This window comes from Sapajus apella, unplaced genomic scaffold (assembly GCF_009761245.1).
Source record: "Sapajus apella isolate SASKATOON/1434 unplaced genomic scaffold, GSC_monkey_1.0 scaffold88, whole genome shotgun sequence".
Taxonomy (NCBI): domain Eukaryota; kingdom Metazoa; phylum Chordata; class Mammalia; order Primates; family Cebidae; genus Sapajus; species Sapajus apella.
The window spans coordinates 8554078-8581497 of NW_022437028.1; the positions used below are offsets into that span (position 1 = coordinate 8554078).

Below are 27420 nucleotides of genomic sequence, written 5' to 3' on the forward strand. Positions count from 1 at the left end.
GCCTCCCAAAGTGCTGGGATTACAGGCTTGAGCCACCGCGCCCAGCCCTTTCCCTACTCTTGGACAAGTGGGATTCTCCCTCAATCCAGACAAGAATGATTTGTGGTAGGGGGCATCTGACCTCCATATTTCATTTCAGGTTTCAGATATAAGTGCCCTAACCTCTTTTTTCTGTGAAGTCAGTTTTTATGCTCAAATTTTGTTGGTGGGGGTGGGATGGAGAATAAAAAACAGTGAAATTAGGCCAGGCATGGTGTCTCACACCTGTAATCCCAGCACTTTGGGATGCTGAGGTGGGCAGATCACCTGAGGTTGGGAGTTTGAGACCAGCCTGACCAACATGGAGAAACCCTGTCTCTACTAAAAATACAAAATATTAGCCAGGCTTGGTGGCACATGTCTGTAATCCCAGCTACTCAGTAAGCTGAGGCAGGAGAATTGCTTGAACCTGGAAGGCATAGGTTGTGGTGAGCTGAGATCATGCTGTTGCACTCCAGCCTGGGCAACAAGAGCAAAACTCAATCTCAAAAAAAAAAGGCGACATTTTCCCCTCCAGTTTTCCTTATTTGTTGAATTAGAAACAAACTAGAAATAGAGATTATAATTAATTAATCTCCATAAAAGGTCAGGTAAGCCTAATGTGTAATTCTAAGTGAAAATGGTATGGAAAATGAGGGCTGGAGAGCGGGGCCCACCCCTGTAACCCTAGCACTTTGAGAGGCTGAGGTGGGTCCACTGAGTCCAGGAGTTTAAGACCAGCCTAGATAACACAGCAAAATCCTGTCTCTACAAAAAATAGAAAAATTATCCAGGCATAGTGGCACATGCCTGCAGTCCCAGCTACTTGGGAGGCTAAGACAGGAGGATCATGAGCCTGGGCTGAGGAGGTTGCAGTGAGTAAAGATTGTATCACTGCACTCCAGCCTGGGCGACAGAGCAAGACACTGTCCCCACAAAAAAAATTGGTATCAGAATGAATCAGAATTTCATCATAACTAAATTCCAGAAGACAGAAGGCAAAAACTGCCCCTGAAAGAGTAGTGGATGATGCTTTTGTTTCTTGGTTCCTTCAGGAACGGGTTAACTTGTTTGGTTTCTGGAGCCGATTCAACGGATCTAACAGTAATGGGGAAAGAAAAGGTAGGATAAGTGGAGGCTAAGGACTGGAGAGGGAGGGGAGGGATTCCTTCATGAGGGCAGCAGCCATGTTTTTCTTTATTTTATATTCTCTATCATCGGGCTAATTCTGGATACTTTAATAGGAGGCTCTTATGAAGGTTATTGATCCAGTATCCAGGATAGATGGGCAGATGAGTGGAGAGAGGAATGGGAGAAACGGGATGGGGAAGGAAGAGTGGTGTGCTGAATAGTGATGGACTTTGAAAAGGGTGGAAGTGTGATAATCTGGGATCACATTTTATGGAGAAAATACCACTTGGACACAAAAGGCATAGTTAGAAGACAGATTCTCTGGGATCAGCTTAATTCACTCACTGCTTTATGGTAGGAATTATTTAGCTAGCCTTTCCTTCCTTTTCCTGTTCTAGACTTACAGCTCTCTGGGTTCAACAGCCCAGGATCCTGCTTGGACAAAAAGGAGGAGAAGGAGGAAGAGTTAGAAAAGGAGGGAAAGCAAATGGTAAGGTTAGCTTTATTTTTATAGGATGGAGTTTTATCAGGTTGCCCAGGCTGGTCTCAAACTCCTGGGCTTAAGCAATCTTCCCACCTTGGCCTCCCAAAGTGCTGGGATTATAGGCATAAGCCATTGCACTTGGCCAAGATTAGCTTTAAAAATGGTTTAGACAAGGATCTTGGGGTTTCCTTTTAGAAGATTCCTGTAAGGATCTCGTTAGTATGGACTTATATTTACTAAGGAGCTATCCTGTCCCTGTCTCGAGGGAGCCCCAATTGTCAGATATTTGAGGGTTTCTTTCTTCTTTATTCACTAATTTCCCACATCTCTAGGAATTGCTTTCTTGAGTATCATTTCAGTTCCTACTGTATTTATTTGACTGTTCTGGGAGCAATTCAGAGAATAGCAGTTGTTTGTTTCCACTCCTTTCTCCCTACATGGACATGGAGGATTTTTATTCACTTGTTTTCTTAGCATCTGTTTTCCAGGTATAGGAAATATATATTTTTCACTTTCTCTTCTAAATTTTAATTAAGCAATTTTTATCATACTCATGGCCTAGTTTTATTTCATTTTTTCGTGCCTAAAGCCTTGCATTGATGAATACCAACAGACTAGGAAAGTGACCACACATTTTTCTCTGTGTTGCCATAAATATAAACAATATCAGGCTCACAGAACCTATTTTGATTCCCCAAAGCTCACCTGTCATTCTGTAGCATCCTTCTTTGTTAAAAACAGTTAGAGGCCTTAATTTATGATTTTTTTAAACTTCCTTTTCCATCCTCAGGACCCAACTTTGCCCAGTTGCAACCAAGTCAAAACACAGACCAAAAAAGCCAAGCCAAGAGGTAAGCAGGCCAGCAGGAAATGGGGCACGTCCTACAGTTAAGGCAGGGAAATGGTAGAGAGCGAGTCTGCAGGTAGCTGGACCTCACTTCCTGTCTCAGTGCCAGGACCTGAGAAAACAGGCAAGACTCACCCATAGTGTCAGTGGGGAGCTGGAGCCCCCTTGCTTTTGTGTACTGAATTATAAAATCTGAAGTGAAAGATGGAAGGTTTTAAGTTCTTAGCCAAGGAGGATGTCCTCCTGGAGAAGGCAGACTCTGAGGAGAACTATAAAGAGACGATCCATGGGGTAAAAGAAAAAAAGAGAATTGGGGGGAAAAATGTGTCGAAAAAGAGCCAGAGGCCACCAGGAGAACTCACTAGATTGAGACTGAGCATAAAATGTGGGGCAGGGCAGAGACTCAATGTTCGGAGTCCATCTGCCCTTGCTGAGCTGTCATTTAGAGGGAAATAAACATGTTTCCCTCATGCCTGGGGCATGGGGTTGATGCAGGCATGGCAGGTGGCCGAGGCAGGACGCTGCAGAGGAAGATAATGAAGAGACCTCTGGGCAGGAAATCCACATCTCCTCCTGCACCCAGAATGGAAACGAAAGAAGGCCAAGGGAATTCAGATTCTGACCAGCCAGGTAAGGCTCAAGGCCTGGGAAAAACTAAGGGGAATGAGGTGCATGCCAGCATCTTCCCTCCCTGAATCATTTCTTAACCATTCTACAGCTTTTCATTACTTTACAGAACAAATGAAAATTAGAATGAAAGGGCATCTCAGACTGTACCCAGTACACACTATAGAAACAGAATGGTTCCTGATTTGATTTGGCCCAGGGGCAGTAGAATGGTAGAAGAGAAGTAACATTTATTCAGTATTGCCAAGGGTTGGCTAAAGAGATACTTCCATGTCTGTTCCTTTAAATTCTTTCAATGGCTCTCACTGGATATTTCCATTTTAGACATCAGAAAACTAAGGCTCAAAGGATTTAAAAAGTGCACAAGGCTGGTGTCTAGCATAGCGTGGACAGCTTGAATCTGTTTCTGACCCCAAAGTCCATGTTCCTTATACTGAGAAAGGTCATCTTTTCCAGAGATTTCTTGGAAATAGAGATATAGGAGTTGGACTTATAAAAGGTAAGGATAAGCTGACCTAATAGGACTCTCAGCTTTGTCACCTTCTCATTTAGGCCCTAAGAAAAAATTTAAAGCTCCCCAGAGCAAGGCCTTGGCAGCCAGCTTTTCAGAGGGAAAAGAAGTTAGAACAGTGCCAAAGGACCTGGGCCCATCAGCACGTGAGGGGGCCTGCCCCTCAGCTGCAAAAGAAGAGCCCAGACCCCGGCAACCCCTGACCCAGAAGGCTGGAAGTGTCTCCCTTGACGACGAAACCTCCAGTGACCTGGACTTGGAGCAACTCATGGAAGATGTTGGGAGAGAGCTGGGTCAGAGTGGGGAGCTGCAGCACAGCGACAGTGATGGCAAGGACTTCCCTGTGGCCCTGTTTGGGAAGTAGCTGGTGCTCCTGTACTCCCTCTTGTTCTCCCTCCTCTGGGGTGCAGGAGGGAGAAGTTGCTAAGTGCTGGGGGTGTTCGTTGTCTATGAAGTTCAAGTGTGTTGCGTAGTTTCTGTGTTAATAAAGCAGGTTACGGTCAGCTGGCTTGGCTGGTCTCTAACTGTCCCCTGTTGGCTGCTCCCCCTCCTCAGTGTCACTGTGGCACATTACTGCTTCTGGTGGGAGCCTGTACAGTGTAGGCATCTGGGGAAGGCAGTAAGACCTGAGTTCTGGAGTCCTGGGAGGACATCGAGAAGGGCAGATCTGGTTTAAAATCCGGGCTTGGCTCCTTACTAGCTACCTCTGTAGCCTGGGGAGAAGCATGTTCACCATCCTGATTCTGCTCTTCATCTTCCAGCAAGTGCGTCCTCTACCTTATAGGGTTGTGAGTGGTGTCAAATGAGTTGATGTACTCGTTGTCATCATAGGGAAGACTGTGATCGGATTTGAGCGCAGGCTTTGGGTTTGGGCTGGCTACCAGCGTTTGGGGACTCATGTTCCCTGGCCTGAGGAAGTCACTGAAAAAAGTATTGGAGGAAGGGTCTTGGGTGTGAGTTATCTGTTAGAGTTCATTTTCGGTGGGAGGGACAGGAGTTGAAGGTGATGTCAGTTTTCTCCTTACATACATTCAGGCAAGTTTTGGGAGTACTTTTAGTTTTACGGGCAAGGGCTGGGAAGGTAAAGAGGGAGTTGGAGTAGATGGCTCTGTTTCTGTCAGTTCTCTGGCTGGCCTCTAAGTCATCTGTGTGGCCTTGGTTATTGTTGGAAGCTGTGACCCTTCCTGTTGGAAGCACAGCATACCCTAAGAAGGTCATCATACAGTCTTTTTTTTTTTACTTCTTTCTCTCTGGAATTTAATGGATGCAGATTTAACAAAAATAGTTTTGAAGACAATTTTTAAAAATTTGTTATTTTATTGTTAATATATATTTTTAATTAGAGATGGCATCTTGCTATGTTGTCAAAGCTGGCTCTGATGCCTGGGCTGAATCTATTCTGCCTCAGGCTTTGGAGGAGCTAGGATTACAGGCATTCGCCGTGCCTGGCCTCACCATTCAGTCTTGAGAGGGCTGTCCATTGGTTAGGCCTTTAAGACAGAGTACAGGATCTCGCTCTGTGGGCTCTTGAGGGGATGGTGGCTGGGAGGTGCTCTGGGTAAGGTGGAGCTGGAGAGGGCAAGGGAGGCATAGATGATGCCGTTGTCCTGGGTCAAAACCCAAAGAGAAAGCGTTAGTTGAGACGGAGCTGTCCTCATCTTAGTGGCAAGCCTGCAATCTGACTGTCCTCCCCACACCAAACTCCCTCTCCCTTCCACCCCACCTTCTCCAGGCTTCCAGGCTTCTCTTTTTTTTTTTGTTCTTGTTGCCCAGGCTGGAGTGCAATGGCATAATCTGGGCTCACTGCGACCTCTACCTCCCAGGTTCAAGCGATTCTCCTGCCTCAGCCTCCCAAGTAGCTGGGACTACAGGCATGGGCCACCATGCCTGGCTAATTTTTTGTATTTAGTAGAGACGGGGTTTCACCATGTTAGTCAGGCTGGTCTTTAATTCCTGACCTCAGGTGATTCACCCGCCATGGACTCCCAAAGTGTTGGGATTATAGGCATGAGCCACTGTGCCCAGCCCAGGCTTCTCTTTAATTCCTTCAGGCCCTGGTCTGACTGCTTACCTTGGGATTACGCTTGGGATCTGTACTTTGTCCTAGGAATAAAAAGCAAGGTGTGCCAAGGTCAGGTGGTGTGACAGCCAGGGGAGAGAGATGGGCAGGGGGCTCTAGGAGTGAGGTTATCTGCTAGGTCAGGACCAGGGTCACGTGGGGGCAAGGAATGGAAAGAGGGAAGTACCGAGAGGGGCATGGACCCAGGTAGGGGCTGTTTGGGGAAACAGGAAGGGCCAGGGGTGGAAACTGGGGAAGGATGATAGTGAGGACTCACCTTCATTCCTGATATTCTCATATAGTTCCTCTGTGTTTTGGAAGGGTTCCCTGTATGGGAACAAGAGGACGGAAAATATGTTAAGAGGCTGGGCAGTTATGACGTGGGCTGGGCAGTGGCTCACGCACCTGTAATCCTAGCACTTTGGAAGACTGAGGCAGATGGCAATTGCTTGAGCCCAGGAGTACATGATCAGCCTGGGTAACACAGCAAGACCCAGTCTCTACAATAAATACAAAAACTAGCTGGGTGTAGTGATGTGTGCCTGTGGTCCCAGCTACTCAGGAGGCTGAGGTGGGAGGATCGCTTGAGCCCAGGATTTCAAGGCTGTGAGCTATGATTGCACCACTGCACTCCAACCTAGCTGATAGCAATACTCTCGCTCAAAAATAAAATGTTTAAAAAAGATTTATGACATGTGTTAGGGGCTGGTTCTCTTTTGGGGGTGCTCTGCAACCTGCGCAGCCTGCTTAGGATGGGTGTGATGGTTTTAGACTCAGAAGAGGCTGCTTGGAAGAGGAATTAGAGGCAATTTGTGTGTGGCCTAGTAGAGGTCCCTCGGTGCTCACTGAGGTGGGTTGTCTTAAGGTAGCTGCTGGTATGGGAGAGGAACATGGAGAAGAAAAATAGGAAACGTCAACCTTTGTTCTCTCTGCTGACACTGCCTTGGCTTAAACTGGGAGAAGCAAACCAATTGTGTGAATTTCAGGTCGTCTGATCAGGGGCTCATGTTGGGTGACTGGACGGAGAAGGAACTTGGTGGGGGATGGGAGAAGGGCAGCTGGCAAGTCAGTGCAGGAGAAAGAGCAGGGGTGAGGCCTTCTTCCGGCACAGAAAGGAGGGGCCAGAGGAAAGGAAAGGAAAATGGTGGGAGGATGGAGAGGAAGAGCCCAGAAAAAGGAAAAGTGAGGCCCTAGCCTGGAGAGGGGAGCAAGGTAGAGAGAGGCTGGTGAGTCTCTCCTGAGCAAACACAGGTAAGAGGAGCTGGACGCAGAGGAAGCCTGGGGCCCCCTGGCACATTTGGCAGGAAACCAGGACAGATGAACAGAGAGCAGGCAATATGGAAAAGCTGGAAGATCCAGGCTGAGAGGAAGCAGGTGAAGAGCAGAAAAGTTTACCAGGAAAGGCAGGCAGAGGACACAGATGGGCACTCCAGAAAAGAGACTCAGAGTGTGCTGGAACCCGGAGTCCATTAGTCTAGTTTTTAGGGAACAGAAAGCCCGAAGTCAAGAGCCTGGTCCCTAGAGGACAAAGGAGGATGAGGATGGGTAAGTTGGGGATGTGACAATGGCCGTGGCAGGCTGGGGTTGTGGAGTTCTTAGCAGCACACTCAGTTTCCCAAACCAGCCTACACCTGCACCCCCCCAACCCCTTGGGGAGGCCCAGCACTCACCTGGCTGAGGTTGTGGTTTTAGTCTGCTGCTGACCTGTAGGGGGACCAACAGTCAGGGTGGCATCCAGGTGATGGCAGTCTTCATCCCACCTTCTCTGCTGCACCCTAGACTGAGGCCCTCCCTTAGAGGGACCAGAGCAGTTCCACCCAAACCCATCAGGAAGGGCCTGGGACTCAGCTGGCACCCTGGGTCCCCCACCTGTCCTCCCTGTTGTCCTCATCACCTCCTGAGACCCTCTCACCCCAACCCTCTCCTTGGCTCTCTTGAGCTCCCTGCTTAGCCCCAACCTGGCTCCCTCCACCACTGAGCCCTCAATCACCCTCCCCTCCCCTCCCCTCCCCTCCCCTCCCCTCCCCCCTCCCCCCTTCTCTGCCCTGCCCTCCCCGCCCCTCCCCTTGACACAGGCACCCTTCACTCCCTCCAGGTCCTCGGGGATACCACGCCTGTGCTCTGGGTAGTGGCTGTGTCTGCTCTCCAGCCTTGGGAGCCTGGTGCTTGGGACTCATGTTTGTGGCTATTCCAGTTCTGTTGCCACTGCTCGGCCTTCCCTCCCCTCTGGCTGATCCCACCCTGAATCCTCTGTTGCCTCTCCCACTGTGCCCTGCCCCTCTCGTCCCCCTGGCATCCTTGCAGCATTTCCCAAGCACTGGGCCCCTGGTCCACAGACATCCTCTCCACCACCCAGCCTCCTCCTGGGAGGGCTCCATGTCCACAGAGACACTCTGTGAGCCCAGACCTCATGGCACCCCTCAGCTCCAGGGGCCCCACCTTCTACTTCTACAGGACTTTTTGTTTTTTTAATGTTGGGACTGGAAACTCTGAAATATTAACTGCTAGTATAATTTTCATGTTTCAACTTTCACTCCGTCCAACCTAACACCTAGGCTGGGTGCGGCGGTTCATGCCTGTGATAATCCCAGCACTTTGGGAGGCTGAGGGGGGCAGATCACCTGAGGTCAGGAGTTCAAGATCAGCCTGGCCAACATGGCGAAAACCCGTCTCTACTAAAATTATAAAAAGTAGCCAGGTGTGGTGGCGGGCACCTTTCATCCCAGCTACTCAGGAGGCTGAGGCAGGAGAATTGCATGAACCCAGGATGCCATTTCCCCTGGCATCCTTACAGCGTTTCCCAAGCACTGGGCCCCTGGTCCATAGACCTCCTCTCCACCTAGCTGCCTCTTGAGAAGGCTCTGAATACACAGAGACACCTTCTGAGCCCAGGCCTCTCTATTTCTCTCAACTCCAGGGGCCTCCCCTTCCACTTCTATAGGATGTTTTGTTGTTTTTTTTTTTTTTAATGTTGAGACTGGGAACTTTGAAATATTAATTATAAACATGGGTGTATAAATATATCTTCAAGATTCTTCTTTTCAGTTCTTTTGGGTATGTACCCGAAAGTGGGATTGCTGGATCATATGGTAGCTAGCTAGCTTGCTTGCTTGCTTTATTTATTTATTTAGAGATACAGTCTTGCTGTGTCACCCAGGCTGGAGTGCAGTGGCGCAATCTTGGCTCACTGCAACCTCTGCCTCCTGGGTTCAAGCTATTCTCCAGCCTCAGCCTCCTGAGTAGCTGGGACTAGAGGCACCTACCATCACATCTGGCTAATTTTTGCATTTTTAGGAGAATTGGGGTTTCATTATGTTGGCCAGGCTGGTCTCAAACTCCTGATGGCATAATCTGCCCGCCTCAGCCTCCCAAATTGCTGGGATTACAGGTGTGAGCCACTGTGCCCGGCCACATTTATTTATTTTTAATAGTAGCTACCCTTCTGGGTGTAAGGAATGGCTCTCTGTGGTTTTGATTTGCATTTATCTGATCATTAGTTGGCCATTTTCATCTGCTTCTTGGTGAGTTGTGTATTGTCTTAGTCTATTTTGTGCTGCTAATATATATAAGAATACCTGAGCCTGTGTAATTTATAAAGAACAGAAATTTATTTCTTCTGTTGGACAAGAGGTTGCTGAAAAGTAAAACAAAGCAAACCAAAATTATTTCTCACAGTTCTGGAGGCTGGGAAGTCCAAAATCAAGGTGCCAGCATCTTGCTGGTGTCTGGTGAGGGCCTTTTTGCTGTATCTTCCAGAGGGGAGGGTTACTGTGTCCTCACATGGCAGAAGATCAGAAGACAATGAACCCACTCCTGAAATCCCTTTTTATAATGGCATTAATCCATTCGTCTGGCAGAGCTGTCATGACCTAAGCACCTCCCAAAACACTCTAACTCCCAGTTGTCACACTGGGGACTAAGTTTCTAATACATGATTTGAGGAGACACATTCAGACCATAGCAAATATCTTGTCTGGAGAAGTGTCTGTTAAAATCCACTGCCCACTTTTACATTGGGTTGATTTTTTTTGTTGTTGAACTGTAGTTTTTATTTATTCCAAATATTCGTTCCTTATCAGATATATAATTTGCAAATATTTTCCCCTGTTCTATAGGTTGCCTTTTGATTCTGTTGATTGTATCCTTTGGTAAAAAAAGCATGTTTAAGTTTAACGTAGTCCTATTTTTCTATTTTTTCTTTTGTGGCCTGTGCTTTTGGTATCACCAGTGTCACAAGACTTTTTCCCTATGGTTTGGGAACTAACATTTAGGTCTTTAATCCATTTGGAGTCAAATTTTTTATATGTTATAAGGATCCAACTTCATTCTTTGGTATGAATATTCAGTTTACCCAACGTCATTTGTTGAAGAGGTTATCCTTTGCCCATTAAGTGCCCTTGGCACCCTTGTCAAGTCTTTTGACCACATGTACAAGGGTTTATTTCTAGACTCTGTATTCTATTCCATTGGCATATTCATCTATCTTTTTTTTTTTCTTTCTTTTTTTCTCCTTTGAGACAGAGTCTCACTCTGTTGCTCAGACTGGAGTGCAGTAGCATAATCTTGGCTCACTGCAATCTCTGTTTCCCAGGTTCAAGTGATTCTTGTGCCTGGCCCATGGTATATAATCCTTTTTCTCTGTTGTTGAATTTAGTTTGCTAGTATTTTGTTGAAGATTTTTACATCAATATTCATCAGGGTTATTGGTGTGTAGTTTTTTTGTTTTTTTTTCTTTTAGTGGCTTTTGCTTTGGTATCACGGTAATGCTGCCCTCACAGAATAAGCTTAGAAGTATACCAGCTCTCTTTTGTCATTATCCCACTACACCTGTTCTTAGATTTCATTGAACTCTTATCCCTTGATAACCTACTTTTCTACAGATTATCCAGATTCCCTGCTGATCCCTCTGCTCTCCATTCCTGCTCTCTCGCTAGCTCCTTGACCTGTGATCTCCTGTCATTCTGTCACACTTAGCTGGCAAATCTCTAATCCTGGGGGTGTCTTATGGCAGAAATGCTATTTGATTACCCAATATCTATTCAATTCTTCTTAGTTATAGAAAATTAATTGTATTTGGAGTGGGAGGGTCCCCCCTCCAGATAGCTGTGGGATACGTGACCAAATTCTAGCCAATAAGATATAAACAGAAGTTGTTGTTAGGTCTTTCAGGAAAACTCTTTAAAGGGAACAGACAGTTGGGGCCTAGTATTTTTTTCCCTTTCTTTCTTCCTCCTGTTTCTTGCCAGGAACCCAGGAATAGTAACTGGACTCTTTGCAGCCATCTTGGGCCATGAGGCAACCTTCAGGACAGAAGTCAGCATCAGGGCTGGTGAATCAGAAACGTAGGAACCTGAGTGTCTAAGAACAGTGGCCTCTGCTGCCAGCTTCCAGATATGTTTACAGGAGGAAAAAATAACCCAACTCTGTCTTGTTTAAGCCACTGTTACTTCTGGTCCCTGATGGTAGCAACTGACAATTCCTGACCAACACAAATCACTAAGGTCTCAAAATCTGAATTGTGGACAACTTCTAGGGAAAAATGCAGCCATGCATAACACTGCTGTTATGGATTTACAGTTTCTCATCTGAGCTGAACTCTCAGACTCCACTTCCCATTTCCTCAGTGACTATGTCAAACTTTCTCTTCAGTTCTCTGACCCTCTTACTCATTCTCAGGAGAAAAGCACTGTGGTTTTTGTTATGTAGAATTTAAAAAAAAATAAGTGGTTGATTTTTTTTTTTTTTTTTTTTTTTTTTGAGACAGTCTCGCTCTGTTGCCCAGGCTGGAGTGCAGTGGCATGATCTTAGCTCACTGCAACCTCCACTTCCTGGGTTCAAGTGATTCTCCTGCCTTAGCCTCCCGAATAGCTGGGATTACAGGGGCAAACCACCATGCCCAGCTAATTTTTGTATTTTTAGTAGAGTGGGGATTTCATCATGTTGACCAGGTTGGTCTCGAACTCCTGACCTCGAGTGATCCACCCACCTCTGCCTCCCAAAGTGGTAGGATCACAGGTGCGAGCCACCTCGCCTGGCCAGATTTTAATGTTTTAATCCATGGCTTTTGAGTTTGGTCATGCTGAGGAAGACTGTCTCTACTCTGTGGTCATGAAATAATCTCACATTTTCTTCTGATACTAGGGTTTTTTTTTCTCATTTAAATATTTTATCCCTGTGGAATTTATTTTGGTACAAATTATGAGTTAAGGAGATAATGTTATTTTTTCTCAGATGGCTACTGAATAGGTCCAGCACCATTCATTGAATTGCTCATCTTTCCCCATTGATTAGAAACCTTTTAACCAACTAAATTCCCACATATATTTGGGTCTGTTTTCATTCTCTTATACTTAGGTTTTCCTCTTTACTTCCATTGCTTTATCTGTGTATGCCAATATTGCACCGTTTTGTCTTTTGTTTTAAATGTATTCATACAATGGTGCTCCCATGAGAGCCAGTGTTGCCTGGTTTTAATGCCCACTGTTGAATCATTCTAAGTGTTGATGCTCATGTGTACACACCCTCTGCTAAGATTTATTCTAAACACAGTATATTTAATTGTCAGGACAACCCCATGTAGGTACTATCTTCACTCCCTTTTCCCATGAGGAAGTTGAGGCCCACAACCTTTGTACTAGCAAGACTACTTCCCTGGTGAGGGTATGAGGCCAGGATCTGACTGCAGGCAGCCCTGATCCCATGCTTCTCCCCTCTGTGCTTTCATAGCTGATAAGGCAAATCTTCTTTCACTGAAGACTTTCTTTTTTTTTTTTTTTTTTTTTTGAGATGGGGTGCACTCTGTTGCCCAGGCTGGAGTGCAGTGGCGTGATCGTGGCTCATTGCAACCTCCACCTCCCAAGCTCAAGCAATGCTCCCACCTTAGCCTCTCCAATAATTGGAATTACAGGTATGCACCATCACACCTGGCTAATTTTTGTTTTTCTAGTAGAGATGAGGTTTCACCATGTTGGTGGGGTTGGTCTCACACTCCTGGGCTCAACTGGACTACCATAGTTCTTTCTCAATGAAGCAATTAGTCCTTGAGGCAACTGACAACCCCACACCCCCAGTTCTCCGAGAGCAGAGTCTGTGGTTTATGCTTCATCTGCTTTCCTTCTCCAGTTTCAAGCCAGGCTGTGGCAGGTGGCCAGTTGGCCAGTGTGCTGAGCTCAGCCTACTTCCTGTCTTTTCTGCTCTCTCTGTCCTTTTCCCAGGGCAGACTCTCCCCTCCCCCGGAACCTCGGGACGGTGGATGAGTAATGACTGAGAGAGAAGAACAGGTTGGGGGAATTGGCTGTGTGGAGAGGGCTGGGGGTTCTCACATGTGACCCTGTACTGCTCCACTGCAGAAGCCCTCATTGCAGATGCCCCAGCACAGGCCACAGTGTCGGCCTCAGTGAGCTTCAGGGGAGCTGGCAGGGTCTGTATATTTCAGAAGCACCTTAGCTGCAGGTGGGCTCTGAGGAAACCCCCGCCCCCCGGAGGCATGGAGAGGAGGTAGGTCCTGGGCACTTACCTTTTCTTCTCCTCCACCAGAAGAGGTAAATCAGTCCCAAAATCATGATTCCAAGTGCAGTGACAGCCACTGCCACCCACACAGTAGTCTCCAGGCTTAGGTGCCAGGACTTTGAGTGCCCTCTGACCTCTGTGACTCCGAGGCTGGCTGTGGTGGTTGTGCTGCTGGGTCTCCAGGTGATGGTCTTGACAGCTGGGAAGAGATGAGGAATGAGCCTGGGGGCGTGGGCATCTGGGTGAAGGCATGGTGTGCTGCTTTCTACATTGGAGAACATTATTGGTGAGGAAACTCCTCTCTGAAGCCCACACAGGGAACACAGAACAGGGTAAAATGCTAACAGCTTTTAATGCAGATGACTCAGTTCATTTTATATTATTATTGAGACGGCATTTCACTCTTACTGCCCAGGCTGGAGTGCAATGATGTGATCTCTGCTCACCACAACCTCCTGGGTTCAAGCGATTCTCAGCCTCCCAAGTAGCTGGGATTACAGGCATGCACCAGCACACCCGGCTAATTTTGTATTTTTAGTAGGATGGGGTTTCTCCATGTTGGTCAGGCTGGTCTTGAACTCCCAACCTCAGGTGATCCACCTGCCTCAGCCTCCCAAAGTGCTGAGGTTACAATCATGGCCACCATGCTCGGCCTCATTTTATATTATTTTTCCTTTCCTTCCTTTTCCTTACCTTTCCCCTTCCTTCCCTCCTTCCCTCCCTCCCTCCCTCCTTTCTTCCTTCCTTCCTTTTTCTATTGTTTCTTTTTATTTCTTCCTCCTCAAATTCAGTTTAGCAGGCAACTCAGTTTAAATCCTGATTCTACGCCAGTTATCAGCAGGGTGACCTCAGAACCTCATCTCCTCACTCACAAATAGGGATAACTAAATTGCAGGATCAAAAACAGTCTGTTACTGCAAATACAGGTCACATAAAATATGTCATTTTAACCATTTCTACATGCACCATTCTGTGGCACCAAGCTCATTCACAGTGCTGTGCAACCATCACACCATCCAACTCCAGAACCTTTGTATCTTCCTCAGTGGAAACATTTAACACATTAAACATCAACTCCCCATTCCTGTGTCCCGCAGTCCCTGGCAACCACCCTTCTACCACTCTACTTTCTGTCTCTGAGTTTGACGACTGTAAGTACCTCATATTAGCTGAATCATACAGTATGTCTTTTTACAGGATGGTGGTCTTTTTTTTTTTTTTTTTTTTTTTGACAGAGGCTTGCTCTGTCGCCCAGGCTGGATGGAGTACAGTGGTGGAGTCTCGGCTCACTGTAGCCTCTTCCTCCTGGGTTCTAGTGATTCTCCTGCTTCAGCCTGCTGAGTAGCTAGGATCACAGGCACACACCACCATACTTGGCTCATTTTAATATATTTTTTTAAATGTAGAAATGGGGTTTTACCATGTTGATCAGGCTGGTCTTCAACTCCTGACTTCTGGTGATCTGCCTGCCTCAGCCTCCTAAAGTGCTGGGATTACAGGCGTGAGCCACCATGCCAGGCCAGTATTGTCTTAGTAAGTGAGAACACATCTATAAAAAACCTAGTGTATATTGAAAATATGTTTTTAAGGTACCATTAATATATATTGACCTTCAGGTCCTACAAACAGGTTATACCTTCTTTATAGATGTTTCATATACCCTTAAAAAATTGACATAGTACTCAGCAACAGGAAAAAAAAATCGGGCATCCAGGAAAAGAAAATCAGGCATCCACATTATGGATATCTTCAAGTCAGTATGGACTAAAATCTTCATCCACTCTTAAGAGAAATTAATAAAAGTGTAAATACTATGTCTTGATTGGGGATTTAAACATTTTAAAATTAAATAAAGGAAACATATGTAATAACGTAATATTTAGAAAATAAAAACTAGAGCAGTACATATTTTTAAAAAAAACTCTGGAGTATTACTAAAGCAACACTCTAAGCTAAATTCATAGTATGAAATGCTTTTATTATTTAAAATGGGAAGAATTTTTTAAAACAAATAAAATATTCAGTTTCAAAAAAAATACCCCAAACAGGAGCCAACTGTAAGGAAACTCAGAGGAAGATATTAATGAAAAGTTATGACGGCATAAATTTATTAGAGAACAGATAGCCACAGGCAAAATAAATGCAGAAACTAGTTATTTAAAGGAGCAATGAACAAGAAGATAGACAAGACTAGCAAATCTAATGACAACAAAAGCCAGTTGCAATCATGAGTATATGCTCAGTTATAGGCTGTTAAATGTTAAAATCTCTGTGAAATGGGTGTCTTTTGGGTTTTTTCTGAGATAGGATCTTGCTCTGTTGCCCAGGCTAGAGTGTGCAATCATTGCTCACTTTAGCCTTCATCTCCTGGGCTCAAGCAGTCCTCTCACCCTAACCTCCTGTTTTGCTGGGACTACAAGCATGAGCCTCTGGGACCAGCCTCAGTGATTATTTTTTGAAATTGATTTAAGAGGTAGTACACCTTGGGGCTGGGTGCAGTGGCTTATGCCTGTAATGCCAGCACTTTGAGAGGCCGAGGTGGGTGATCACCTGAGGTCAGGAGTTTGAGACCAGCCTGGCCGACATGGTGAAACCTGTCTCTACTAAAAATACAAAAATTAGCCTGGTGTGTTGGCGGAGGCCTGTAATCCCAGCTACTTGGGGGGCTGAGGCAGGAGAATCACTTGAACCTGGGAGGCAGAGGTTGTAGTGAGCCGAGATTGCGCCACTGCACTCCAGCCTGGGCGACAGAGCGAGATTCCGTCTCAAAAAACAAACAAAAAATGTAGTATACTTTCAGCTATTTACACCTAATATTCCATTATTGGAATGCTAAGCTTGTGGGAGTTATTTATATCCTACTGCTCAAGGTCATTGCCAAGGTCTGATTTTTCACACACAAAAAATTGCAGCCCCCAGCATAAATGGGTTAACTGATTAGTAGACAAAGAAGAAATTGAGAATGCTATGAAAGAACTACCTTTCATGAGGTCTCCATGCTTAGGAAGTTTTATGAATAAGTTCTTATAAAAACTTAAGGAGGCCGGGCGCGGTGGCTCAAGCCTGTAATCCCAGCACTCTGGGAGGCCGAGGCGGGTGGATCACGAGGTCAAGAGATCGAGACCATCCTGGTCAACATGGTGAAACACCGTCTCTACTAAAACTACAAAAAAATTAGCTGGGCATGGTGGCGCGTGCCTGTAATCCCAGCTACTCAGGAGGCTGAGGCAGGAGAATTGCTTGAACCCAGGAGGCGGAGGTTGCGGTGAGCCGAGATCGCGCCATTGCACTCCAGCCTGGGTAACAAGAGCGAAACTCCGTCTCCAAGGAAAAAAAAAAAAAAAAAAAAACCTTAAGGAATATATAATTCCCATATAGAAGTTTCCAGAACATAAAGATGGAAAACTATGCAATTCAAATCCATTTTATAAAATAATACCATAATCCTAATGCTAATATCCATTCAAAAGTTTTTTTTTGTGTGTGTGTTTTTTTAAATTGGGCAATGTGGCCATGCCTATACTCTCAGCACTTTGGGAGGCCGAGGTGGGCAGATCACTTGAGCCCAGGAGTTTGAGACCAGCATAGTGAGACCACCCCCCTGCCCACCATCTCTGTGATAAATACAAAAATTAGCTGGGTGTGGTGGTGCATGCCTGTAGTTCCAGCTACTCAGGAGCCTGTGGAGGAGGGAGAATCGCTTGAGCCCACGAAGTTGAAACTTCAGTGATCACTGATTGTGCCATTGCACTCCAGTCTGGGCAACACACGCTGTCTCAAAAACAAAATTTTTTCCTTTTTTTTTTTTTTTGATGGAGTATCACTCAGTCAACTAGGCTGGAATGTAGTGGTGCACCTGAGCTCACTGCAACCTCCACCTCCTGGATTCAAGGGATTCTTGTGTCTCAGCCTTCCAAGTAGTTGGGATTACAGTCACATACCACCATGCCCAGCTAATTTTTGTATTTTTAGTAGAGACAGAGTTTCATCATGTTGACAAGGCTGGTCTCAAACTCCTGACCTCAAGTGATCTACCCGCCTCAGCCTCGCAAAGTGCTGAGATTACAGGTGTAAACCACCACGCCCAGCAAAAACCAAAATTTTTAAAAATGCAGAGTAATAAAAGAGACCATTTCAAAAACTGACCTGAGTAGAGGAAAATGCCCAGTATTGGCCAGGGTTTAGAGAGAGAGGAACTGTCATGCACAATGGGAGTAAAAATGGGCAGAATCTTTGGGAATGTAATTTGGGAAGATGTATCAAAATGTAAAAGACCTATGTGTATCCTTTGTTGCAGTCCTGGGAACTTCTCCTATGCAAATGCTTGCCCAAGTATTCAAAGGCATGTGTTGAAGGATGATGTTCTTTATAGCATAGTTTGTGATGTGGCAGCAACTTAACTGTCTTCAAATAGAACAGCAAATAAATAAATAATGATATATCACTACCATGGGATGCATGCAGCCATTTAAAAAGGCATTGCTGATTTGGAGCACAATGCCTAGGAATTAGCCCTGCTCTGCAAGGAGCAGCTAAAAAAAAAAAAAGTTAAATGGCTGGGTGCGGTGGGTAGTGCCTGTAATCTCAGCACTTTGGGAGGCTGAGGATACCAGCCTGGCCAAAATGGTCTCTACTAAAAATACAAGAATTAGCTGGGCATGGTGGCGCGTGCCTGTATTCCCAGCTGCTCAGGAGGCTAAAGCAGAATAGCTTGAACCTGGGAGGCAGAGATTCCAGTGAGCCGAGATTGTGCCACCTCATCCAGCCTGGGTGACAAGAGTGAAACTCCGCAAAAAAACAAAAGGCATAGGCTGGGTATGGTGGCTCACCACCATGCCCAAATAATTTAAAAAAATTTTTAGTGGACAGTGTGGGCAATATGGTGAAACTCCATCTCTACTAAAAATACAGAAAAAATTATCCAGGTATGGTGGTGCTTATTTGCAGTCTTAGCTACTTGGGAGGCTGAGGCAGAAGAATCATTGGAGCACAGAGGCAGGGGTTGCAGTGAGCCAAGATCATGCCACTGTACTCCAACCTGGGTGACAGAGTGAGACTCCATCTCAAAAAAAAAAATTATTTTTTGGGGAGACAGGGTTCTATTATGTTGCCCAGACTGGCTTCCAAAAATACAAAAATTAGCTGAGTGTGGTGGCACATGCCTGTACTCTGGAGGCTGAGGCAGGAGAATCACTTGAATCCAGAGGCAGAGACTGCAGTGAGCTGAGATCAGGCCCCTGCACTCCAGCCTGGTGACAGAGCAAGACTCCGTCTAAAAAAAAAAAAGTAAATAAAGGTGTGAGTTGGATCTCGGCACTCCAGCAGGAAACCCTCACTAGCTCCCATGGCACTCAGAGCAAAAGTGAGTTGTTTCCTTGGCTTTCAAAGCCACACAGGGTCTGCCCCACCTCCTGCCACCCTCTGCTTCTTCCCTTTGGCTCCAGCCACACTTGTCCCGCGTGACTGGAACATTCTTTTCCCAACCTCCTCGTCATGTTCTACCAATCTGTGTCTAGGCTGGCTCTTCCTGAGTCTTCTCCAGGTCCACTCCCCAGCTCTTCTATCCATGTGTTGTGCCTTTGGAGCTGGCTTTGGTGGGACCCCATCTGTGAGCTTTCTTGCCCTGTAACTTCTGACTCCAGAGGACACGGCTCCTCTCTACACATTCCAGTCTTCTCTGGGCTCCTTCCCCTTGCTCTTCTGGCCTGCTGCTGATCCCACAGTGCCTCCCTGTCCCTGACTGGTTTCGCAAACTAAGCCTCACTCTAAGGCCTCCCCAGTTACCCTGCAGGCTCTGCTTCATCTTACAGCAGCCTTCCCTGTTCAATGTGAATACAGGGCCACCCTTAGCAATCTCTGTCTCACTCACTCCACTAAAATTCTCTTCTTTTCTCTTTTCACCATCACCTGACACATATACAGAATTGATCATTTATATATTTTTTCCCACACTCAAAAGTTCATCCTTGGGAGCATTTTTGGTTATTGTCGTTTTGTTTGTTTTGGTGGTGGTGGTGGTTTTTTTTTTGTTTTTGTTTTTGTTTTTTTGAGTCAGGATCTCACTCTTTCACCTAGGCTGGAGTGCAGTGGTGGGATCACAGGTACTGCAGCCTTGACCTCCCAGGCTCAAGTGATCCTCCTGCCTCAGCCTTCTGAGTAGCTGGAACTACAGGCACGTGCCATTACGCACTGGAAACTCCACCTTTCGGGTTCAAACGATTCTCCTGTCTCAGCTTCTCAAGCAGCTGGGATTACAGGTGCGCACCACCTCACCCAGCTTATTTTTAAAATATTTTTATTAGACACAGGGTTTTGCTATGTTGGGCAGGCTGGTCTCTAACTCCTGACTTCAAGCGAAGCTAAGGTTGACCTTGTGTGGTAGCTCACGTCCCAAAGTGCTGGGATTATAGCCATGAGCCGCACCAGGCCACACCTAGCTAATTTTTAAATTTTATTTTTTTATAGAGACAGAGTCTTGCTATGTTGCCCAGACTGGTCTTGAACTCCTGGCCTCAAGTAATCCTCCTGTGTTGGACTCCCTAAGTGCTGGGATTACAGATGTGAGCCACCATGCTCAGTCCTTTAATGGAATTTTTATTTTTGCTATTGTATCTTTAATTTCCAAGAGCTTTCTTTGTGGCTGGCAAGTTCCGTTGTAAAGCACCCTCTTTTATCACATGCACGAGGTCTCTTAACTTTCTGAGTAGAAGGAAATGCTGCTATTTTAAAGTTTCATTCTCCCTGAACTGTTTTGGTTTCTTCCAGGTTCCTCTTTTTGTTTCTCCTGTTTTCTTCTTTGTATTTCATGGGAGAAGTTTGTTTCATTTAATCATATAGGGACTCTAGCCTCAGGCTTCCCAGACACAGCTGAGGCCAGGGTATAGTCCCCGGTGCTGGGGGATTCAGTATGAGGACCAGACCCCAATTGCCTTGCCAGTTATTCCTGGGTTTCTCCCCCAGAGGCCCTCTGGTTCATCTATTCTGGAAAGCAAACCTCTAGTCTTTGGCTAGGGTAGGGGAATAGGGAATGGAGGTTTCCCCGCTTCTGAAGCAGATTTTCAATATCCTCTAGTTTTCAAACCCATCTTTATTCCTTCTCTCTGGGGTACTTGGGGCCAGCATTACTGAACCTTTACAGAGTTCTGTGGTATAATTGTCATTCTTCTGAGTTTCCCAACACTGGCTTAGGGTTTAGCTCCTCTAGGCTCCTAAACGAATTCCATTAGTCTGTTTCAAGTTTCTCAAATTTTGCTTTTGTACATCCAGTTCATATATTTCTTGTTCTTGATGATTTCTATCTTAAAAAATTCCCTTCGCTGTCATTTTAGTAGACTCTGAGGGGAGTGGTGGTAAACATGCATATAACCCACTGTCTTGGCCAGATTTTACACATAAATTTTTTTTTTTTTTTTTTTTGGGACAGAGTTTCGCTCTTGTTACCCAGGCTGGAGTGCAATGGCGCGATCTCGACTCACTGCAACCTCTGCCTCCTGGGTTCAGGCAATTCTCCTGCCTCAGCCTCCTGAGTAGCTGGGATTACAGGCACGTGCCACCATGCCCAGCTAATTTTTTGTAGTTTTAGTAGAGACGGGGTTTCACCGTGTTGACCAGGATGGTCTCAATCTCTTGACCTCGTGATCCACCTGCCTCGGCCTCCCAAAGTGCTGGGATTACAGGCTTGAGCCACCGCGCCCGGCCCTCTTTTTTTTTTTTTTTTTTGAGATGGAGTCTCACTCTGTTGCTCAGGCTAGAGTGCAGTGGCACAGTCTCGGCTCATTATAACCTCTGCCTCCCAGGTTCAAATGATTCTTCTGCCTCAGGCTCCTGAGCAGTTGGGACTACAAGCACAGGCCACCCACACCTGGCTAATTTTTTTGGATTTTTAATAGAGACAGGGTTTCATCATATTAGCCAGGCTGATCATGAACTCCTGACCTAGTGATCCGCCCGCCTTGGTCTCCCAAAGTGCTGGGATTACAGGCATGAGCCACCATGCCCAGCTTTTTTTTTTTTTTTTTAATTTTGAGACACAGTCTTGCTCTGCTGGCCAGGCTGGAGTGCAGTGGCATGATCTGGCTCACTGCAACCTCCACCTCCTGGGTTCAAGAGATTCTCCCACCTTAGCCTCCCGAGTAACTGGGTTACACGCATGCACTACCACGCAGAGATGAGATTTCACCATGTTGGCCAGGCTGGTCTCGAACTCCTGACCTCAGGTGATCTGCCTGCCTCAGCCACCTGCTGGGATTACAGGTGTGAGCCACGATGCCCAGCCTTCAGTTTCTCCCAATTGTGTTATAGGTTTAATGCAACTGTGATTTAAAAGAGTGGTTTGTTTTGTTTTTTTCCTGAACAAACTTATTCTAACATTTGGGAAGGAAAAGGCAAGCAAGAATAAAAAAGTTTTTTGTTTTACTATGTTTTTTAAGACAGGGTCTTCCTCTGTGACCCAGACTGGAGTGCAGTTGTGAAATCACAGCTCACTGCAGCCTCCAACCTCCTAGCCTCAAGTGATCCTCTCATCTCAACTTCTTGAGTAGCTGGGATCACAGGTGTGCGCTACCACAACTGGTTATTTATTTATTTATTTATTTTGGTAGAGATGGGATCTTATTATGTTGCCCAAGCTAAGTCTCAAACTCTTGGGCTCTAGAGATCTTCATCCTCACCCTCCCAAAGTGCTGGGATTACAGGCATGAAGCCACTGTGCCCAGCCTAAAAAAGTTCTTGAGGAAGGAGTAATATGTTTGAGATGGAAATACTCTTAGCCACTGAAACGTGATAAAGTTACAATCACTAAACCTGTGTGCTGAGGTAAGAAAAGACAGATCAGTGAAACAGAATTTACTGACTAGAAATGGATGCTTTTCTACAAAAATATTTTTAAAACCAGGCCTAATTATCAATAGAGAAACAGATAAAAATTCAATAAATGGGGTCGGGACAACTGATTAATTACTTCATATAAAGATCAATTTAGATGCGGTGGCTCACACCTGTAATCCCAACACTTTGGGAGGCCGAGGCAGGCGGATCATGAGGTCAAGAGATTGAAAATCATCCTGGCCAACATGGTGAAACGCCGTCTCTACTAAAAAATACAAAAATTAGCTGGGTGTGGTGGCATGTGCCTGTAGTCCCAGCTACTCAGGAGGCTGAGGCAGGAGAATTGCTTGAACCCAGGAGGCAGAGGTTGCAGTGAGCCGAGATTGCACCTGTGCACTCTAGCCTGGCGCCTGGTGACAGAGCGAGACTCTGTTTCAAAAAAAAAAAAAAAAAAATCAATTTAGCTGTTTATGCCATATACCAAAATAAATTCTCACTACATTAAAAAGTTTTACTGTGAAAAATCAAATCATTCAAATTATTTTTAAATTAAGAAATCTAAACATTTTCTTTTTTTTTTTGAGACAGTCTTGCTCTGTCGCTTAGGCTGGAATGCGGTAGCATGATCTTGGCTCACTGCAACCTCTTCCAACTCCTGGGTTCAAGCAAGTCTCCTGCCTCAGCCTCCTGAATAGCTTGGACTGCAGGCGTGCACCACCACACCCAGATAATTTTTGTGTTTTTAGTAGAGACACTTTCTTTTTTCTATTTTTTCTTTTTTTGAGATGGAGTCTCGCTCTGTAGGCCGGGCTAGATTGCAGTGGCGCGATCTCGGCTCACTGCAACCTCCACCTCCCAGGTCCCCGGTTCAAGCAATTCTCCTACCTCAGCCTCCCAAGTAGCTGGGATTATAGGCACAAGCCACCATGCCCAGAAAAATTTTGTATTTTTTAGTAGAGATGGGTTTCACCATGTTGGCCAGTCTGGTCTTGAGCTCCTGACCTTGTAATCCGCTCACCTTGGCCTCCCAAAGTGCTGGGATTACAGCTGTGAGCCACGTGTCTGGCCAATATGTTCAACCTCTAATGGTAATTGGGATTTTTGTGCTTAGAAATAAAATGGAAAAGTGATAAAGAACAACACAATTAAGTTTGGTTACAAAAGTAAAATTATGTAAAAAACATTAATAAGCCAACAACAAACTTAGTTATATCTCCTACAAGTATTCCTTTAGTGTGTTATATCTTAGCATGATGGAACTTCAGTTGGATTAAAAACTTTTTGTCAGACACAGTGGCTTACGCCTGTATCCCAGCACTTTGAGAGGCCAAGGCAAGTGGATCACTTGAGCTCAGGAGTTTGAAAGCAGCCTAGGCAATATAGCAAAATCCCATGTCTACAAAAACAATACAAAAATTAGCCAGGTATGGTGGTGCGTGCCTATAGTCCAGCTACTTGGGAGGCTGAGGCAAGAGAATCACCTGAGCCTGGGAGGTAGACACTGCAGTAAGCCATGATCGCACTCCAGCCTAGGTTACAGAGTGAGACCCTGTCTCAAAAAAAAAAAAAAAAAAAAAAAAGGCAGGCAAGGTGGCTGATGCCTGTAATCCCAGCACTTTGGGAGGCCGAGGCAGGCAGATACAAGGTCAGGAGTTCGAGACCAGCCTGGCTGACATGGTGAAACTCTGTCTCTACAAAAATAATTGTAATCTCAGCTACTTGAGAAACTCAGGCGGGAGAATCACTTGAACTGGGGAGGTGGAGATTGCAGTGAGCTGAGATGGTGCCATTGCACTCCAGCCTAGGTGACAGAGCGAGACTCCGTCTAAAAAAAAAAAACAAAAACAATTTTTACTTTTTATTACTTTCCTGTATTTTGTTGCTTTGATAATCATGAATATTCAATTAATTGGAAAAACAATTTATTGGGGGAAAAAACCTACAAATCTGACCAACACAGAGAAATGAGGAAAGCAAGTAGGAGTTAAGCAAAGAGGAAGAAAGGCCTGAGAAAAACTCAGATCTTTTAAAAAAGACCATTTAAGGAAATACATAGGAAATCAAAGTTCAAGGCTGTCTTGCTTCATTTGGATTGTGGAGCTGCTCTCCATCTGCTCCAAAACCAACACAGTGGTTAAGACGGCACAGTGGTTTACCAGGGTGGGGGCAGCGAGAGTGTCTGTCCTAGCAGGGAAGAGTAACTTATCCCTGGCATTGTTTAGGATTGCCAGCGCAGGTGATTCGAAAAAACAAACCCACTTGGCTGATTATTAGTTTCCTACAACATTTTCTACAGACAATGTACCCCCTTACTGCCTGGGCCTGGGAGAAACTCCCCTTACCCCACTGTTCTGGAGACAGATAAACCTAGGCTCGAATTCCCCTGATCCCCTTTCTGAATAAAAGAGAAGATCTATTAACACATCCCATCACTAGGTTCGAAAGTAGGTGAAGGCGAACACTATGGTCAGTTCAATAGGCGAGGCCCTGTAGCTAGAGGTTAGGAGAGAAAGAAGAAAGTCTGCAGTTCACCATTTCTTTCTTTTCTTTTCTTTTCTTTTTTTTTTGAGACAGTCTCACTTTGTCACCCAGGCTGGAGTGCAGTTACATGATCTCAGCTCACTGCAACCTGCGCCTCAAGTAATTCTCCTGCCTCAGCCTTTTGAGTAGCTGGGATTACAGGCATATGCAACCACACCCGACTAATTTTTGTATGTTTAGTAGACACGGGCTTTCACCGTGTTAACCAGGCTAGTCTCTAGCTCCTGACCTCAAGTCATCCACCCACCTTGGCCTCTCAAAGTGCTGGGATTACAGGAATGAGCCACCATGCCCAGCCCTCACATCCTTTTCAAATCCCATCTGTACCATTAGTGTGATGTAGGGCAGCTGTATAGGCTCTGTTAGCCTCAGTTTCCCTATCTTTAAACTGAAGAAAATAGCAGCTCCTCTTGCTATTGTGGAGTCTTGGTGAGGGTTCACTAGGACAATACACATGAAGAGATTTGCCAGGGCCATGCCATGGGGCCTCAGTGAATGGGGTCTGCTGCTTTTGCTTCTGTAGATATGTCTTTTAGTGTCGGGAAGGACAGAGTAGCAAGATCAGAGTGCCTCCACTCTGATGAACACAGGGGCTTGTCAGGAAAAGTGGGGTCTGCAGGGGCTGGGGAGAAGTTAGGATGTTAAAGCATGGATGCAGGAGGAGAGACAGATAGAGGGAAGAGGTGAGACGGGTCGGAGAGGAGCTGAAGGACACTTCTGGAAGCAGAGGGGGAGAAAGAAGTGGGTAAATGGAAACCCAGCTGATGGAGCCTGACCTAGGGACTACAGGGCTCCCAGGGTCAGCCATTGGTCACCTGCTGGGGGTTCCTAGGTGAGCTCTTGTTTGCTGGGGGTGGGATCCTGGACCCTCCCCAAGACTATGGGAGATGTAAAGTAAGGGGCCCACCCTGAGGCATCAATGGGGACGTAGACAAATGACAAAGAGCAGGTAGGCAACATCCTGGAGAGGTCATATCTGCCTGGAGGTCATGGGGGAGAGGCCAGGCTAGAGCCCCAGTTTGGAGCAAGAATGGAGGATAATTGAAGGGTCTGGCAGGTGCTGAGGCCTGAGGAGTGGGTGAGGGGCTGGATCTGGAGGGGACAGTAAGGCAGATGGTCAGGGAAAACAGATCAGATGTGGGGATAATTAAGGGGAAGAGAAAAGCGGAGAGGTGGCAGAGCAGGCCTGGGGAGGTGTCAGGGGCCAGAGAGAACTTAGAGATTGTCAGAAGAAGTGGTGTCTGAGATGATGCGGACAGCATTACCAGTGGTCATAAAAGCCTCACTGCAGTGGGCAAGGCAGGTGCCAGGACAGCTGGACTCACCCTGGGTGATGGTGAGTTTGGTTCCCTCAATGGACTGCCACTCCTTCGTCTCCGATTTGTTTATGTCATCATCTGTCTGTGTGTCCAGCTGGATTCGGCAGAAATACACAGACTGGTCCTCCTTCCGCAGGTTCGAGATCCTGAGGAAGCCGCTCTTCTGACCCTCCTTCCAGCTCAGGAAGAGCCGGTCCAAGTAATTCTTGTGAATGAAATGCGGCCTTGTGCGGTAGAAGACATTCCCATGGAAGTGGTCCCGTCTCCAGAATATTCTCACATTGGGAGGTCTGGCTAACACCCAGGGGTGATAGAAGGAGAAGGGGATTTCCACAGAGCCACCCATGGGGGCCGAGAGGTATTTTGGTTGAGTAACCCCATAGGGGTACCGTGGACTGGATCCTTCGGAGCCACCTAGAGGAGGAAGGGAGGGAGTCAGGGAGAGACCTTGAAGCCACCCTTAGACAGGAAGAAGATGACCCCAGACCCTCCTGCACCTTCACCCACAGTCTGTCGTGTGACAGGTGGCTGGAGTGGCCTCTGGCCTGGGTCTCTCACCCTTTGGGCATGGGGAGGCAGGAGGAGGAGGAGATGGGGGCACCCATCCCTGTGGGACCTGCCCCTGTTTGCTGGGGTGGTAGTCTGGCCCCTCACCCAGATGTCCCATCTTTGTCTCAGGTTGGCCCTTCCTGTGGTTCCAGGGCCGTCCTGGGCACTCACCAGCCTGCAGGAATAGTGGCAGCAGCAGCAGGGGCAGCAGCAGGGGCCGACCCATGGCCTTGCTCTCTTCCAGGGGACAGGGAGACCAGCAGAGCCGTCCAGGCAGGAGAGGGGCCCTGTGGAGGGGCCGCGTGGGGGTTGAGGTGAGTGGGGAGAACTGGGGTCAGGCTCCCCAGAGGGCTGTGGCGGCCGGGAGCCTCCCCCAAACCCATGCGCCTCCAGGGTGACCAGCACTTCCTTTATTCATCCGGCTTCTTTTCCCTTATTGCAAAAGTTCCTCCCTTGTGGTCAATGCCAAGTCATGCAGCCCAAGGGCCCTGGTCCTGTCCTGCTGCTGAGGGGCTGGGCCTGGGCTTGGCTGGCTGGGCTCCTCCCACCTGGACCCCTGCAACCCCACCTCACTCAGCCTCACTTCTCATCCTGCTCTCTGCCCAGGGCCAGTGCAGGCTCTTTCAGGGAGAGGAAAGGCAGACCTGAGTCTCTGCCCTGCTGTGCCCCAGATTCAGTCCTTAGAGAGGAGGAGGAGGGGGATGGTGGAGGTCACAGGCACTTAGCCCCCAGCCCAAGCACTAGAGCCCTAGCTGTCCTTTGTCCGTCTCCCTCCCTGGCAGCGGCTCACCACTGCTCTGCTGGCCTCTTCCCACCCCAGGCCCGCTCCCTTGGTGCAGGGACCATGACCTTGCACAAGTGGTGAGGGGGCTGATGATCCCCTACACAGAGACTGGGCCTTCTCGAGGTTACCCCTGGACCCACAGACATGAGACTGGATCTGCAGGGTCCCCTCTGACCTCCCTGCCCTACACAGGAGGGAACGGGGCTTGGAGAAGC

General features: G+C 46.7%; 2 protein-coding genes across 10 annotated transcripts in view; one reads left to right on the forward strand and one right to left on the reverse strand.

The window, feature by feature from the left end:
* ZCWPW1 (zinc finger CW-type and PWWP domain containing 1) overlaps window positions 1–4168 on the forward strand; it is a 26426-nt gene extending 22258 nt beyond the window's left edge. For 4 of the 7 annotated variants that reach the window (XM_032255218.1, XM_032255212.1, XM_032255214.1 and 1 more), the window contains 5 exons: window positions 1074–1140; window positions 1548–1639; window positions 2424–2484; window positions 2976–3110; window positions 3639–4127. In XM_032255218.1, coding sequence (XP_032111109.1) covers window positions 1074–1140; window positions 1548–1639; window positions 2424–2484; window positions 2976–3110; window positions 3639–3982 — 699 coding nt within the window. In that variant the 3' untranslated portion in view covers window positions 3983–4127. Of the gene's footprint in view, window positions 1–1073; window positions 1141–1547; window positions 1640–2423; window positions 2485–2975; window positions 3111–3638 lie in introns of all 7 variants that reach the window. The other 3 variants (XM_032255215.1, XM_032255216.1, XM_032255219.1) reach the window with 2 other exon arrangements.
* A 747-nt stretch (window positions 4169–4915) lies between these two features.
* On the reverse strand, window positions 4916–27420 carry LOC116534639 (paired immunoglobulin-like type 2 receptor alpha). 3 transcript variants are annotated; one of them, XM_032255225.1, is made up of 7 exons: window positions 26593–27420; window positions 25879–26286; window positions 13194–13385; window positions 7348–7381; window positions 5955–6004; window positions 5690–5721; window positions 4916–5187 (listed from the first exon to the last, which is right to left on the reverse strand). In XM_032255225.1, exons 1-7 carry the CDS (start codon window positions 26645–26647, stop codon window positions 5077–5079), a joined length of 882 nt encoding a protein of 293 aa, XP_032111116.1. In that variant the 5' UTR covers window positions 26648–27420; the 3' UTR covers window positions 4916–5076. The 3 variants fall into 3 exon arrangements, with proteins under 3 accessions (XP_032111116.1, XP_032111113.1, XP_032111115.1); XM_032255222.1 differs by having other exon boundaries at window positions 4916–5225; window positions 26593–27413; XM_032255224.1 differs by lacking the exon at window positions 5690–5721 and having other exon boundaries at window positions 4916–5225; window positions 26593–27419.